Source organism: Lissotriton helveticus, chromosome 4_1 (genome assembly GCF_964261635.1).
Source record: "Lissotriton helveticus chromosome 4_1, aLisHel1.1, whole genome shotgun sequence".
NCBI lineage: Eukaryota > Metazoa > Chordata > Amphibia > Caudata > Salamandridae > Lissotriton > Lissotriton helveticus.
In genome coordinates this window covers 581273452-581289342 of record NC_136063.1, presented here as the reverse complement: position 1 = coordinate 581289342, position 15891 = coordinate 581273452, and the positions used below count along the sequence as shown (strand labels likewise).

The window sequence follows — 15891 nt, the reverse complement described above, 5'->3', positions numbered from 1 at the left end:
CAAGTCAGGGAAGCTACTGGCTTGGCTTAGCAGGAAAGAAAGTGCGGAGAGATGGATAGATAGTGTTGGAACCATTGGGGGCGACAAGGTCAACACTGACACGGAGATAGCCGAAACTTTCGCCGCGCACTTCGAGGCATTCTATGCAGCCCGAGACCTTGCAACTACAGATGAGGCGCTCCGGTATCTCGATGGAACGCTCCTACCGACTCTGTCACCCGAATCCATGGACGCCCTGGAGGCGGACATTTCGGTGGATGACATTACCGAGGCTCTCGCTAAAGTGCGGCCAGGTAAATCCCCGGGCCCCAACGGTTTCCCGGCGGAACTCTTTAAGCGTACGGCAGACCTACTAACGCGGCACCTTAGAGACCTCTTTGTCGGTGCCCTTGGAGAAGGAGAACTACCCCCGGACTGGACTAGGGCCACCATTGTCCCGATATATAAGGAAGGCAGACCTCGGGATGAATGCGCCTCATACCGACCCATTTCCCTCCTGAACACGGAGGTGAAGATCCTAGCCACCATCTTGGCAACCCGCCTGAGGACAGTTATTACGGGCCTGGTACATATGGACCAGTCGGGTTTCCTACCTGACAGAGCCACTAAATTGAATCTCAGACGAACCCATAATTGGCTCCAGGAAGTCAGAGGCCGTAGTGCCCCTCACTGGTTCCTCTCCCTGGATGCTGAAAAGGCATTCGACGCAGTACATTGGCCCTTCCTCTTTTCAGTTCTATATAGGTTTGGTTTTGGGCCGAATTTCATCCAATGGGTGCGGCTCCTCTACACCGCCCCGAAAGCTAGGGTACGGGTGAACGGGACGCTATCACACGAGTTCCATATTCAGAGAGGCACTCGACAAGGATGCCCCCTGTCCCCCCTCTTGTTTACCCTTACGATAGAGGTGCTTGCCACCAGGGTGCAGCAAAACGTGGCAATTCACGGCTTTATGAGCAGTGCCACGGACCCGCAGTCTGAAAAAATCTCACTATACGCAGACGATGTTCTGCTTTATGTCACCGAGCCGGACACCTCGATTCCGGAGCTCTTTCGAGAAATAGAACGATATGGTACGATGGCGGGACACAAAATAAACTGGCATAAATCGGTACTCTACGACCCGAGGGGCCAGAACCGCTGGGGCCCTATACCCGCCGATCTCCAGACAACCTCGGAGGGTTTCCAATATCTCGGGATCTATATAATCGCGGAGGAGCCTCTTTCCTTCAGTAAGAATTTAGAACAGATCATACTTGCTGCGGTGGCGGATATGAATCGGTGGAGGCAGCTCCCGTTGACACTCCTAGGCAGGGCGGCCATGTTTAAAATGGTCCCACTGCCGAAATACCTATATGCTCTGCAAAATTATTATTACCCGTTACCGGCAGCGGTCTTCCGTAGGATCCATGCTGACATGCGCTCCTTCCTCTGGCTGGGCAAGCATGCTAGAGTGGCCCTGTCGACGCTCCAGAGGCATCAATACAGCGGGGGGATCTCACTTCCCAATCTAGAGGCTTACTATTGGGCTGAACATCTCATACCGATAAATGATTGGCTCCATGCCCCAGCCGATCACCCAACCTACGCTCTGGAAAGAGCGAAAATGTCATCCAAACACTTACTATCATATCTATATGGACCCTCTCGTAGTACTTCACTCCTCCCGGCGATAGCCTTAACTATAGCTGCCTGGACGAAGGCCAACCGTCGTATGGGATGGGATAAAAGGCCTACACGACAGACTCCACTGTGGCACTGCCAGTGGCTAGTGGAACTCCACAAATTACGGGGCTTTCAAAGGTGGGACGACATAGGCATCTCCACGATAGGGGACGTAATTGCCAAGGGAGAGCTCAAATCGTTCCAGGTACTTAAGGCGGAATTTGGGCTCCATAACACGCAATATATATACAACTACGCCACGCATGGAATGCCCAACACATTACAATCACAAAAATTCCCGAGTATGCCCCTCTGGAAGGGCGGCTCCTTCAGGAACAGATGACGGAAAAGGCGGTCTCCCTGACATATAAAACACTAACTAACCATATGTTGGGTGACTTAGCAAAGTTGAGGGCCACTTGGGAGGCAGACGTGGGAATGATGGAGGATGTGGACTGGGATACGGTTCTGATGCACCACCGAGAGGTGGCGGTCAAGTCCCGGTTACGTTTGATTCAGTTCAATGTACTCCACAGAACTTACTATGACAGACAACGGCTCTGTAGAATGGGGAAAATAGAGGACCCAGGGTGTCTTAGGTGTCATAGCGAGGTGGGCGACTTCTTTCACACGATATGGTCCTGTAGTGTCATACAAACATATTGGACCCAGATATTCAAAGAACTGGAGGAGGTCCTAGAGGCCTCGATCGTACAAGACCCCAAGATAGCGTTATTGGGCATGACCAATGAGGTGGATCTGACGCGCCCCCTCCTCATCTTCCTGGTCCTAGCATTGGTGGTAGCGAAAAGGGACATCGCAAAATACTGGGGGGCGTCGGACACACCGACCCTTGAGGAATGGAGGAGAGGGCTTGACCTCTACATGGCAGCTGAAGGGGTGACTTATAAAGCCAGGGCATGTCCCAGAAAATTCCGCAGAGTTTGGTCCAAGTGGAGACGATATCACGGGCTGGATGGGGGGTTGTGAGGGTGGATTTCTCTATCGGGAGCGGGACGGGCCATCGGGGTCAACAGGGCGTCGACATTGACAAGCTGTAATTCATTATTGTGTTAATGGACCGGCATGGGGCAAGGGAGACTTGTCGCGTGGAACAATGTAGTGTGCTAGTGGCGTGGGGGAGCGGGTGGGAAGGGGCAGCTGCTGCAAGGTTCTAGGTTCATAATCTAAAGGAAGGTTAAAACGTGTTTTCTTGCTGTTTCAGGGGTGGGAGGGGGGGGGGGGGGGGAGTTTAGTTCACGAAAAAGCAGAGGCTTGGAATGCTCTTTGATTGCTCAGAAATGTATGTGGGACATGTCAATTACACCCTATCAAACTTTGCCGCCCAACCTCCGGGATGTGGGCTGAATGGCCGTGTGTCCACATGATGATGGGGTGAGGCACTACGTGTGTCTCACGTCAGAAATATCGGAGTGTTAGTCACCGATTTACAGTGAATCTGCAATAAAAACAAATTAAAAAAAAAAAAACTGATTTGAATATAGCTGGGTCCAAACTCAGGTGGTATGATGTGCAAAATTACAATTGACTGGAATGGTGAATTAGCAGTGGCTGAGATTAATGCACATTCTATCAATCACTTTTTTGTATACTTCAGTTGAATTCTTGTTTCAAATGTTGAAGCGTTAGGGATGCAACTACATAATATTTATTTCATCTAGATTTTGAAAATGTACCTTTCAATATGTACATAAAAACTGATTAACTGGGCAGAAGGACATCAATATGTATGCATGCACTGCTCAGAATTATTTACGGTCCTGATGTAGAAAATCTAAGAGGGAAGGGGAAGGGGGATGAAAGAATTAGGAGAAGAGGCACATTGATTTACAACGCTCACTACAGTCCCCAAAAAATGCTGCTCGCAGCTAAATTTATTGCAGGATTATCACTGGCCGAGATAGGAGCAAGTGTCTTTGGATTTAAAGTTTACATAATCCCAGTAGCGGGCTGTTGTAGAGTAGAAAAGTGGGCCAAGGATTTTGAAGAACTTTAGTCCTCCCACAATTTCCTTAACTGTGGACTTTAATGAGGCAATCATACCTTCTATGTTGCCTCATACAAAGGGAAATTAAGGACTATTGGAATATCCCTTTTGACAACTTGGGGTTTCAAACAGATAACTAGAAGGGAATGATTATGAGAAGAATTCACCTCCATTTCCATAACTGGAAATTACGAAGTATTATTATGGTTTAATCCCCAAAAAAAAGAGGGGAGGCATTTTATCCATGTTCAAACTACAGTATAAATTCTGGCTTTAGTGATCGTTAGCCTCAGCCACCACTGCTTACTACAACATCTCTGACTGTAAATTGATCTGACGTTTGTTCTTGAAATTTGTTAGAAAGCAAAAAATAACTAATCAGGGAAGATTGCCAACATTGTCCCTGGAGGTCAGAAGAGTCTCGGGATTAAATGGGCAGGTGTTAATCCATCTGATTTTATAATGAATTTGGTGGTAAAGATCTTGGACCAACTATTTATTGGGCTGGAGTCTGTAAATAATCACAGGGAGACATGAGATGCCCATGTAATAATAGCCAACTTTATCACTCAATTACTTACATTAAGGGTTAAATCTCATGGGAAGGAAAGGTGTGGGTCGTTCGATGGGGAATGCACAAAGGCTAGGACCAGGATGATCAAAATCCTAAACCAATATCCTAGGGATAAGGAAGCAGTTCGGACAGCTAGAATAAACTATACAAAAACCGGTAAATGCCAGGAAGAAGTTCCTATAGGGGGGGGGGGGGGTAAGGGCGAACCTGGTGCAGGCTGCTGAAACTAAGGACAGTGTTCTGTTTTGGAGAACTGTTACGGCCCCCCTTTTTACATAGGGAACTGACCCAGATTTGGACTCTGCAGTCACCCCTACCAAAGGGGCAGACCATTTTGATTCAATATTCTCTAAGTCTGACCAACAAAAGGGTGATCTAGGTGGTTGGGCAGGCGAGCTATCCACCAGTATAACATTTACTGTAGAGGAGGTAGTTAGGGTTATTAACAACAGCCCAAAGGGTAAGGCCGTTGGACCGGATAGGGTCCCAATGGATTTGTATAGATCCGAGCTGAATTTATGGGGCCCTTTTTTAACCAACGTTCTTACTGCAGCAAGAGCTGGGCATATACCCCCTACGTGGTTAACCTCACTAATTATACTGATTTTTAAGAAGAGTTCTAGAAACGACCCAAAATGTTATACGCCCATTTCACTGCTGGACTCTTCCGCTAAAATGTTAGGTAGAGTCTTGCTAGAGAGATTGGACTTATGGGTAGAAGAGAATGACATTCTCTCTAGTTCCCGGTTTGGGTTCAGGAAAGGCCTGGGGACGGGTGAGCCATCGCTTAACTTGACCCTATTAATGGGGAAGTATACCCAAGCTATGGATGGATCACTGTATATTTGCTTTATCGACCTTAGTAGCGCTCTAGATTTGGTTGATCATAGGAAGCTGTGGAAATGTCTGGATTAAAAGGGGGCCACCAAGGAAATTATTTCTTTCTTAGCCTATTTGTACAAACATCTAGAGGCAAAAGTTAGATTTGGAATACAGGAAAACCAACGGAACCTTTCAACATAAGAAGAGGGGTTCCACAGATGTGTGTAATGGGGCCCCTTTTTTTCCAATATAAATAAATGACGTAGAAAAAAACACCTCAAGCAGTGGGTGCGGATACCCCCAAGATTGGTAGGCGGCAGGACCAGATACTTTTTCTTCCTGCTAATGCAGCTGTATTAGCAGGTACCCCAAAAGGTCTGCAACTTCTAATACATTCTTTTACAGATTTTATGGAGGAGAGGAGCATGGCAATTAATATTGCTACAACTTTTACAATGAGTTGTGGTCGTGCAGAAGGGAAACAACATACGGTTTATAATTAAGGAAGTAAACTACAAAGCACTAATACGTTAAATTATTTGGGGATCCAGTTATCAAAATGACATTGGGAGCGCCATGAGAAGCTCTGTGTCTCCAACATGATTGGAAATAATGAAGGGTGGGTGAGGTTTGACGCTAAATTGGGTAATTAACCTATTGTCCAGATGCTCACCCTCTATCTAGAACACAAACAATTTCATCCGCAACGTATCGTGCAGCGATCTGGGCCACAGGGGACAAGAGTGTTTTACAGATAACAGAAAACACCTTTTAAGAAGATTACTGTTGATACTCTTAAAACGTGAGGGTTAGTAGGTTTGCACAGACTAACAAGCATTTACAATGCAACGGTTTCGCATTTGGAAAAGTTAGAGCTAATGGCATTGTAAATGACAACTTGACTTCCTTCCCTATGCGTGCATTTCTCTGCCCTCATTTGTACCCCCTTATCATTAGGATCTCCTAACCTGTCACTTTTTTAATGTTTTTGCCTTTTCTCTCCTTGCTCCCTGCCCTACCTTTCTCTGTTGCACTCTTATTTCTTGGCCATCTGTTCTCCCCACATGACTTCTGCTCTGACGATCCCTTCCAGTCTTCAAGCGCCCCCTCACCTCTTTCTGCTCTCATTTGACCTCCCATGAGCTCCCCAACATACTTTCTTCTAGAAACTGGTGCTTTGTGTGCCTTCCTATATACCTTTAGTCTCACAATTGTTGATTGGGTAAGTGTTCCATGTACCTGGGGATTCTCTCCTCCTCTCTGTGTCTGTTTATAGCTCGTTGCTTGTGCTTGCTGTCCTGCCCCCTCGTTCGTTGTGCTTGCTCTTCTGCCCTGCTATTGGCTCTGTAAATGACAATGCCATTTATTTATGTTTAAAAAAAAAAACCATAAATAAAAATAATGTCATGAGCAATGCCAATAGCTCTAACTTTAAAAATGCCGAGACCATTGCATTGTAAATGCTTGTTTTTTTTCTTTTTGGCAAATCCACTAGTTCTCCTTTGGTGACCGAGTTATAGTTTGCATGACTATTTTGCAATTTATGGATTGTTAATGTCAGTGGGATTTTTAGGCTTTAATTCACAATCATAACTGCACCGTGCGTGTTTTTGTGCGTTTCCAGGTTTTTTTTATCAAAACAGTTTTTGGTGCGATAACCTAACCATAACTTCACTTCAATAATTTTCATGAAACTTTACCAAAAATAGTTCATGTAACTAAAGTTAATTAAAAAAAAGGCTTATGCAAATTGATGAATACATATTGAAGGGGAGAGAAGGAATTCTAGAGCTGAGAAATAGGTTGTATTTGCCCTTCATATTCCCATAAGAGTATTTTGCCACACCATAGCTAAAAAACGCTTAAGTGAATGATTCCAAATTAGCACAGGCGCTAATTTTTTGTGTTCCTATATACATGAATAATTGGTTACCTCAATGAATATTCAGAATCGCTGGCCTTTGACCTACAGAGATTGTCGGGTATCGAATGTCAGATACAGTCTACTCTTCCACTGTCACTAACGACAGTTGCTGACCTCCATGTGCTTTTTCTCATATGTAGCAAATAAAAAAAAGATGCTGACCGTTGATACCATTTAGGCTGTAATCTTTAAGCTCTTTCATATATATAATACCTTAGCAACCAGCCCGCCTCTCTGATGGATTTTTGTTGGGGAAAGCTAATAAAATCCCCAGATTCAAATTTAGTTTTGTACTACTTTTGTCAATGCCAATCCGTCAGCTCGCCTTGAAGGCTTGGAAATAATGGATGGGAACTGAATGTTGTTACACCAGGATGTTTAGTGATGTCATCTGATGCCTCTTCCGGCATCGATACAAAGCCAGCGTACCACTAACAGCAGTCTGAAAGCTTTGAAGTTTCCGTATCCAGTGTGATCCTTGGGATTATTCTACAGGTAAGAAATCTGCAGGTAGACCGAGCATCCACCAGATAGGTCGTTACCACAGGCATGTAACTTTTTCTTCACATACTCACAATACACATGTTATAGGGGGAGTCTAGGGTAACCGCTGTGCACCTTACAAAGTATATTGAGAATAGTACTCCTAAATTGACAACAAATGTTTATACTGAACAAAATAGAACACATGTTGCAATGATTCCCATTTGCAACAAGAGTAGGAGGCCGAGTCTGCGAAGCTACTGACACTGCAGTGAGCCAGGCAGAGGAATAGGGAAGGAGCTGGGGCTGTCATGAGCCATACATAAATCGGGGGATCCAAACGACTGAAGTGCGCAGGCCTATGGTGTATGTGTTGGAGGGTGGAAGCAAAATGTGAATAATGCAGAAACAGACCAATGGATGAAAGGAGCTATCCCAAAGGTCTTATAAGTACATTAAATATGAGAGGGTAGAGGAAGCACACGGACTACGGAGGGTAGGCAGAGCACATGGACAAGGAAGGGTGGGCAGGAGAGGGTAAAGAAAGCACACGGGCAACAGAGGGTGGGCAGAAGAGGGTAGGGAGAGCACGTGGACAACGGAGGGTGGGCAGGAGATGGAGGGGAGAGCACATGGACAACGAAGGGTGGGCAGGAGAGGGTAAAGAAAGCACACTGGCAACAGGGTGGGCAGAAGAGGGCAGGGAGAGCACAAGGACAACGGAGGGTGGGCATGGGAGGGTAAAGAAAGCACACTGGCAACAGAGGGTGGGCAGGAGAGGGTAAGGAGAGCACATGGACAACGAAGGGTGGGCAGGAGATGGAGGGGAGAGCACATGGACAACTAAGGGTGGGCAGGAGAGGGTAAAGAAAGCACACTGGCAACAGGGTGGGCAGAAGAGGGCAGGGAGAGCACAAGGACAACGGAGGGTGGGCAGGGGAGGGTAAAGAAAGCACACTGGCAACAGAGGGTGGGCAGGAGAGGGTAAGGAGAGCACATGGACAACGAAGGGTGGGCAGGAGAGGGTGAGGAGAGCACATGGAAAATGAAGAGTGGGCAGGAGAGGGTAAAGAAAGCACACTGGCAACAGAGGGTTGGCATGAGAGGGTAGGGAGAGCACATGGACAACGGAGGGTGGGCAGGAGAGGGTAAAGAAAGCACACGGGCAACAGAGGGTTGGCATGAGAGGGCGGGGAGAGCACACGGAAAATGGAGGGTGGGCAGGAGAGGGTAGGGAGAGCACAGGTCAACAGAGGGTGGGCAGGAGAGGGTATGGAGAGCACATGGACAATGGAGGGTGGGCAGGAGAGGGTAAAGAAAGCACACGGGCAATAGAGGGTGGTCAGGAGAGAGTGGGGAGAGCACACGGACATCGGAGGGTGGGCAGGAGAGGGTAAAAAAAGCACACGTCAACAGAGGGTGGGCAGGAGAGGGTGGGGAGAGCACACGGACATCGGAGGGTGGGCAGGAGAGGGTAAAGAAAGCACACGGGCAATAGAGGGTGGGCAGGAGAGGGTGGGGAGAGCACACGGACATCGGAGGGTGGGCAGGAGAGGGTAAAGAAAGCACACGGGCAATAGAGGGTGGGCAGGAGAGGGTGGGGAGCGCACACGGACATCGGAGGGTGGGCAGGAGAGGGTAAAGAAAGCACACGTCAACAAAGGGTGGGCAGGAGAGGGTATGGAGAGCACATGGACAATGGAGGGTGGGCAGGAGAGGGTAAAGAAAGCACACGGGCAATAGAGGGTGGTCAGGAGAGAGTGGGGAGAGCACACGGACATCGGAGGGTGGGCAGGAGAGGGTAAAAAAAGCACACGTCAACAGAGGGTGGGCAGGAGAGGGTGGGGAGAGCACACGGACATCGGAGGGTGGGCAGGAGAGGGTAAAGAAAGCACACGGGCAATAGAGGGTGGGCAGGAGAGGGTGGGGAGAGCACACGGACATCGGAGGGTGGGCAGGAGAGGGTAAAGAAAGCACACGGGCAATAGAGGGTGGGCAGGAGAGGGTGGGGAGAGCACACGGACATCGGAGGGTGGGCAGGAGAGGGTAAAGAAAGCACACGGGCAATAGAGGGTGGGCAGGAGAGGGTGGGGAGAGCACACGGATATCGGAGGGTGGGCAGGAGAGGGTAAAGAAAGCACACGTCAACAAAGGGTGGGCAGGAGAGGGTATGGAGAGCACATGGACAATGGAGGGTGGGCAGGAGAGGGTAGGGAGAGCACACTGACAACGAAGGATGGGTAGGAGATGCTGGGTCAAGCAAAATGACAAAGGATGAAAGGCAGGAACAGAATGAGTGAGAAACACAGAGGGGGAGAAGTACACAAGGGAGCCAGCTGGAGGAAACACGTACTCTCATAAAGTGGTGCTTAAATAAAAAGAAAAAAGTACCACCTGAAATAGTGAGCCGTGGATGGACAGCAGTGCGTCCATAACGCTAAAGAAGAAAAAAAAAAACAGAAATAAAGTAGAGGGAGGAAAACCTACCGAAGCTAAGAATTCCAAGCAAGCAAAGGAGAGTGACATTGAACCGAAGTAGAAATGTGAACCGAAGTAGAAATGGGCGGGCGCTAAGTCCACTGTAAAGTACCAAAACGTCTGGCAACAGACAGAGGTGAGACATAATAAAAATAAAATGATGTACACAGTGGGCTTTGGATCCAGTCAGAGGAGTATTGGTCACTCACCTCCTGGTACAGGACAGCGAGGGGGGAGGGCGGGAACAGCACACGGTGTTCAATTATTCTCCTGGCGATGTGATTACTGCCAAAAGAGTCCACTTCAACATAAGAAATTCAAGGCATAGTGCATTTAATCAAAAGTTTGCTAATCCTCTTAATAGCACCATGCCCTGCTCCCAATTAGATAAAAGCCATACAGAAGAAACCATTTAAACCTTTGCGTTTTCAGTGGCAATGTAAACCGAGTGCATTCCAGATGATTTCTTGTTAACTGCAGTCAAATAGTAAGCCTAAACTTGCTCTAAATAGTATGGCAACCACGTGCTTGGGCGATACAAGTCTGAATGCAACCCCCTGGGCACCAAAAACAAACAAGCAACGGAGAGTGAAATGGGAGGGGGTTGGTAACGGGCACACGGGGAGGGGGGCGTAACGGACAGCGGGAGGGGGCGGGAACGGGGCACAGGACAGCGAGGGGGGGAGGGAACAGCACACGGTCAGCGGGAGGGGGGGCAGGAAGGCAAGGAAATGGAAAAACAAGCACTCACCCACCTGGACTTCCTCCAACATCGGTCGGCCGCAGAATGAGAGCAACATGGCGCCGAAAAAAACAAAAACAACTCCGCCCACCGCCGCATGACTCCACAGAGGGAACGCCCAGGGAAAAAAAATCAAAAAAAAAAAAAAAAAAAAAAATCGAGGGAACGCCCACGAATCTGGTCCGTGAATGACGGACAGATCTCTGTTCCAATGGCTAGCCTCCATTTATGGAGCTAGCCAATGGAACAGAGGGCGTATTCAAGTGCCCTTACTGTGAAGACTACAGATTTCTCTGGAGGCGGAGCTAAGAGCTCCGCGCTCCAGCGAAACCTAAAAAGGGCCTTCTAACCCTGGAACTATTGCCTACCACACCTGCTTCAGCCCCAGCATGTAGATCTGGGGAAATGTGGCAACATAAGCAGATTGCAAGTATTCAAACACTACTATGGTATGCGCCCTGGCATAATCGGAGAGGCTACATCAGAGCTCTTATATAATGAGATTGCTGCCATAATTAGTAGCCACACTTCATGGCACCAAAGAGACAAGTGGATTTTGTTACAGGACAACAATATTTATTAAGTAAGTAAGCAAGCAAGATTTATGAAGCAACCTGCCTCGTGGATAAGTAGATATGTTATTAAATTCCACACCCCTGTCTACCTTCTTCAAAGAGAAAGTAAAAACGATTTTGATGAATAGATTCCTTCACTAGTCACCCTCAGTCATTAAGCCTAATCTTTTACTTTTAGACTCCTTAAGATCATGAGCTTACAAATTGTTTTGATATGCTGCATCTGCATTTATTTGTGGTTTTTGCACCCTGCTCTCTCCCTCCTGCATCTTGTGTTTTATGTATGTCCTGACTGCCACATGTGCAGCGCTATGACACCCTGTAGGGTCATGTTCATGCTACATAAAACTCTGCAAATAAATAAATAAAGACAGCCTCTAGAGACAAAATTACATCATGTGAAGTGTTTAAAAGGGTGACCCTGTAAAGAAGAATAGAGAACGAATGCTTTCTTGGAGGGTATTCAAGGTTTACAAAGTGGGCGACTCCAATAAAGTGAATAGAGCTATTATTAGACGGGTGATACCAGTAAAAAGAGGGTGACATCCACCAAACGTGGTATGGGTTTAGTGATAAGCTGTGTTTTCATGTGGCGAAAGGGTATGTGCATTATCACTTGACTGGTGATAGAAAATTGGGCACAGGTGTAGCTTGGATTACTTCCAGTCCACAAGGCCTATAGCACACTGCCGCAAACATTGGATAAGGTCATCAAGTATATAATTTAACATCATGAGCGATATGTGCATCATACGCAGTGTACAGTGGGTGGGGCGCAAGTTATAGTTTGCTAACTAAACTATAACTGGGAATTTTCAATGATAATTGATTTTTTTAGCTTAAACTCTTGTTTTAATATATATATATATATATATATATATATATATATATATATATATATATATATATATATATTTCTACAGAGAGAGTGACTGCGGGGGGAAAAACTAAAATAAACTCACGTGAGCCGCCTCTCTACTAGCAAAACAAAAGAACTACAGCGATTCACATGTAAGAACATGTCACTATACAATAAAACAATGATTGCATTTTTAAAGTATAAAAGCCTGCGACTTTAATTTTTCTAAAAACCAAACTAGTGCGGTCTGATTAAATGGGATGGGCCGATGGGACAGAGCTATGCCCCTGCCTTCTAAAAGTTAAACGCACACCCAGTGAACAGCATCGGAGAAGCCACCACTTTCGCATTCTCATGCCCAGCATGCTCTCTTAATACCACCCTCCAGCTTGAGCCCATACTCACTCCTTAGTCCAGGGCTTGGCTGCCAAGATCTCCTGCTGCTGCTTCTTGTCGTACTTGTAGATCTCGTCGATGCTCTGCGCCTCCTGCATGCTGTTCGCCATTTCCCATGTCTTTTGGGCCACACTGCTCCCGCTGCTACTGCCGGCTGCAGCCATAGCTCCACGGGGCGAGGAGAACAGAGAGTATTGCACAGTGCCGGGAGAAACGGAGAGCCACTGAACTCTAGGTCCCACAAGCCGCCATCGTCTTCCGCTGCTGTCAACAGATCCCCGCCTTCTCTCGAAGAAACCACGCGGGGGTTGGAGAGACTAAAGTCCTCGGCCTAGCTCCCACACAGCTGTCAGCACTAACGCGCTGCAGCCTCTCTCTCCTCACAGGATATTACTGACCGATAGAACAAAGCTGAAAGGCTCGCGCCGGGTAAGTAGACCAAAACCCGAAGAAGGGGTAAAATAATGTATCCCCACCCTCAAGACATGGAGTGGTCGACTGTGACTCGCTTCGGACACCTGTCACAACTAGACCAATCAAAGCATTTTGTTACGTACCCAGGCCGCGGCCATATTAGGTAGAAAAGTTTCATTTGCAAGCAGTGCAACTCCAGGCTTTCTAGACTATGAAACTCATTATATGAGCCCTGTACCAAATGCGAAGCACAGGAAGACACTGCCTTGAATGTTTAAAAGTAAAAACAGAAAATACAATCCGACCGCTCCCGAATTTTAGGTGAAAAAGAGCCCTCGCATCTGTGCAAAGCCTGTCTGCCCAGATGTAGAAGCCGCAGTGACTCCTCCGAGGTGCAGAGGGCGCTGTCACCCACAGTTGCAAGTGATTCTACTGAATACCGGCTGCAGGCGTTGGTCTCGCTGGTGCTGGTTGCCATTGGCAGTGAGAGGCCAGCGGAGGCGGCTGTGCAGGGCGGCACAGGAGCAGGTATAGCGCGGGTAGGGGCAACTGTGGCGCATCGAAGGATGGTATGGCGAGCTGACCTGAGAGATAGGGAGCGCAGCAGCAAGCGGCCTGATTCAAATGTCTGTTATTTGAACTAATAGAGAGGAATGAGCAGACTGCATCAGTGAGTGTTATTAACTGTCCTGCTAGAAGTGCACTCCAAGAGAAATGAAGTGCTACAGCCTGCGTTTGCACTTATGTCTGTTGAGGTGGTGTGCTAGCCCTCTGAATGTGGGCTTCTGTATGTTCATCTCCAAGAGTCACGACTGATCATGGCTCACTGACATGCAGTGGAAATACATGCAGAGTGTGCTAATTCTCAGCAGCGTTCTGTCTTGTTAGATTTCTTGTGTACATGTACCGTGGACTTGGTGTATGTTCTCTGCACAGCCGTGACTATTTGCTTTCCTTTTTCTCAGTGGCTATGTTCAATGAGGTATTAACCCATCTAAGGTTTGTTGTGGATGGGTGAAATACACATGTGCCTAAAATGAAAGTGTGTTCTCATGTAACGTAACTGGTGCTATGTAAAGCGCTCTGATAACTGATTCGGTTCGGTTCTAGTTCGCGCTATATAAAAACTCTAAAAAAAAAAATTAAAAAAAACATGCGCAAGGCGCACCTACACGCACTATGCCTCAAAGCATATTTTTTTCCTGTATTGGAGACATGGACTGGCTGCTTTAAACGGGCCCGTCCCTTTTGTTGCTGGTAAAGAAACAAAGGAATGTAAGGTATGCAGAAATATCAACTGGCTATTAGCAAATTAAGCCTGGATGAGGTAAACTGATCAACATGCAAAAAAAATAGATTATGATGGTGGAAAAACCTTCTATATCCTCACACTGAGCACCTAGTGAAGAGTTTATTCCCTTTCCTTCTGAAAGGTACCAGGTCATACGAGCCAGGGTGCCATCCAAACTAGTTATTTCAATTATATATGCCATTCCCCAGCATAACCTTTTGCAGAAATGCAACATTTGGAGAATGTGGTGGCGACAGTGTTTCTAAAGCAAAAAAAGTGGGGCCATCTTACTCATGAGCTATGTCTGGTGACTCGGTGGACCCCAACATGCAGTGTTTGACCTCATGATCAAAAGTTCAAATCCCTGTGGGTTCACTTAGCCTTCCATCGGTTTGAGGTCGATAACATGAGTGTAATAGAGAAGCGTAACAACAAAAATCTTCACATTAGTATTTGAGTCATTATGTATAAAAAAACCTTGCAATCTACATCGCTGTTGTTGACAGTGGTACCTAAGTTCCAAAAGGCAATTACCAGGAGACATCATATTCTCTTTACTGGAGACCAAGGCCTGGAACTACATCCCGGTCAAAGTGAACACATTAACTTTACGCCTACATTTTCGAAGCCCAAATAAAACATTTTCTGATTAAGTTTACCAAAAGAACAGTTCCGATAAATCCAAGCACTACAGCCTTTTGGTCCATTAAGTGGCACCAAAAGGCCACTTGTTGGCTATGGTTACACATAAGAATCTCACCTTTTACATACTGTAACGGTCTACTACTTGTTTGACACCTGTTCCAGTAGTATATGTCCAATTAATAATTATGGTCTGCTTGTCAGCAGGCACAAAAAGGATAGCTTGATCAGATAAGAAGTTGATTCCACCCTCATTTGAGTGTTATATGTTGAATAATCTTCTATAGGATGGGGTAGATCATGGTGCCATGGTAGATTACTTGCTTGTTCTGCCTTGAAACTCAAGCACATCTTTGTGGTGTAGTTAGAGATGGCAAATACACGTTTAGTCTTTATTTGTGTATCAGCAGAGACGTCATCATTTAATTCTAGACTGGACTACGCCTTTTGGGACAGGGCCGATCTGATACCTTTATGGTTGTTCTCTTCAATAATGGTACTGATGAAATTAACAGTCATGCAGTGCTGCTTTAAAGGCACAAAAGAAATGACACCAATAGTTTTGACGCATCAGCTCATGCATTTTGTACATCAAAGTTAAGATCCTTTGGCAGTTCACGTATGATAATCGTACATAGGGGCATAGAACTCAACTTTCATAATTTTATCTGCTCGAGTATAAATGCTCTAAGCTGAGTTTTTGTTAGGACAAAAGGCAGGTTATCTATTAACTCACATAAATAAGTACATCTGTGATTACATAAATTGAACCCAATATTTGTGCCAAAAAAGAGTGACTACGATGTGAATCTGTGGCGTTCATTCTTTTACCCAACTATTCACTTATATTTGTTTTGTAAATGAAGCCTGATTCCATGATTGTTCAGACTCCAAAAAAGGGGGAGCTGGTGACAGCGTACAGATGGAGCCCACATACATAAATACAATGTGATTAGTAAAGTGTTTGCAAAAATGATCAAAAAAGAGAAAAGCCTGTTTTATTAATTATGCCTTTCTG

The 15891-nt window shown here is 46.3% G+C and overlaps 1 protein-coding gene across 1 annotated transcript in view; it reads right to left on the bottom strand.

Annotated features, from left to right (window-relative positions):
- Positions 1-13334, bottom strand: part of LOC144828756 (COP9 signalosome complex subunit 5-like) — a 185023-nt gene extending 171689 nt beyond the window's left edge. Inside the window, exon 1 of the mRNA XM_078687201.1 lies at positions 12536-13334. Coding sequence (XP_078543327.1) covers positions 12536-12690 — 155 coding nt within the window. The 5' untranslated portion in view covers positions 12691-13334. The remainder of the gene's footprint in view (positions 1-12535) is intronic.
- Positions 13335-15891: the final 2557 nt, after the last annotated feature.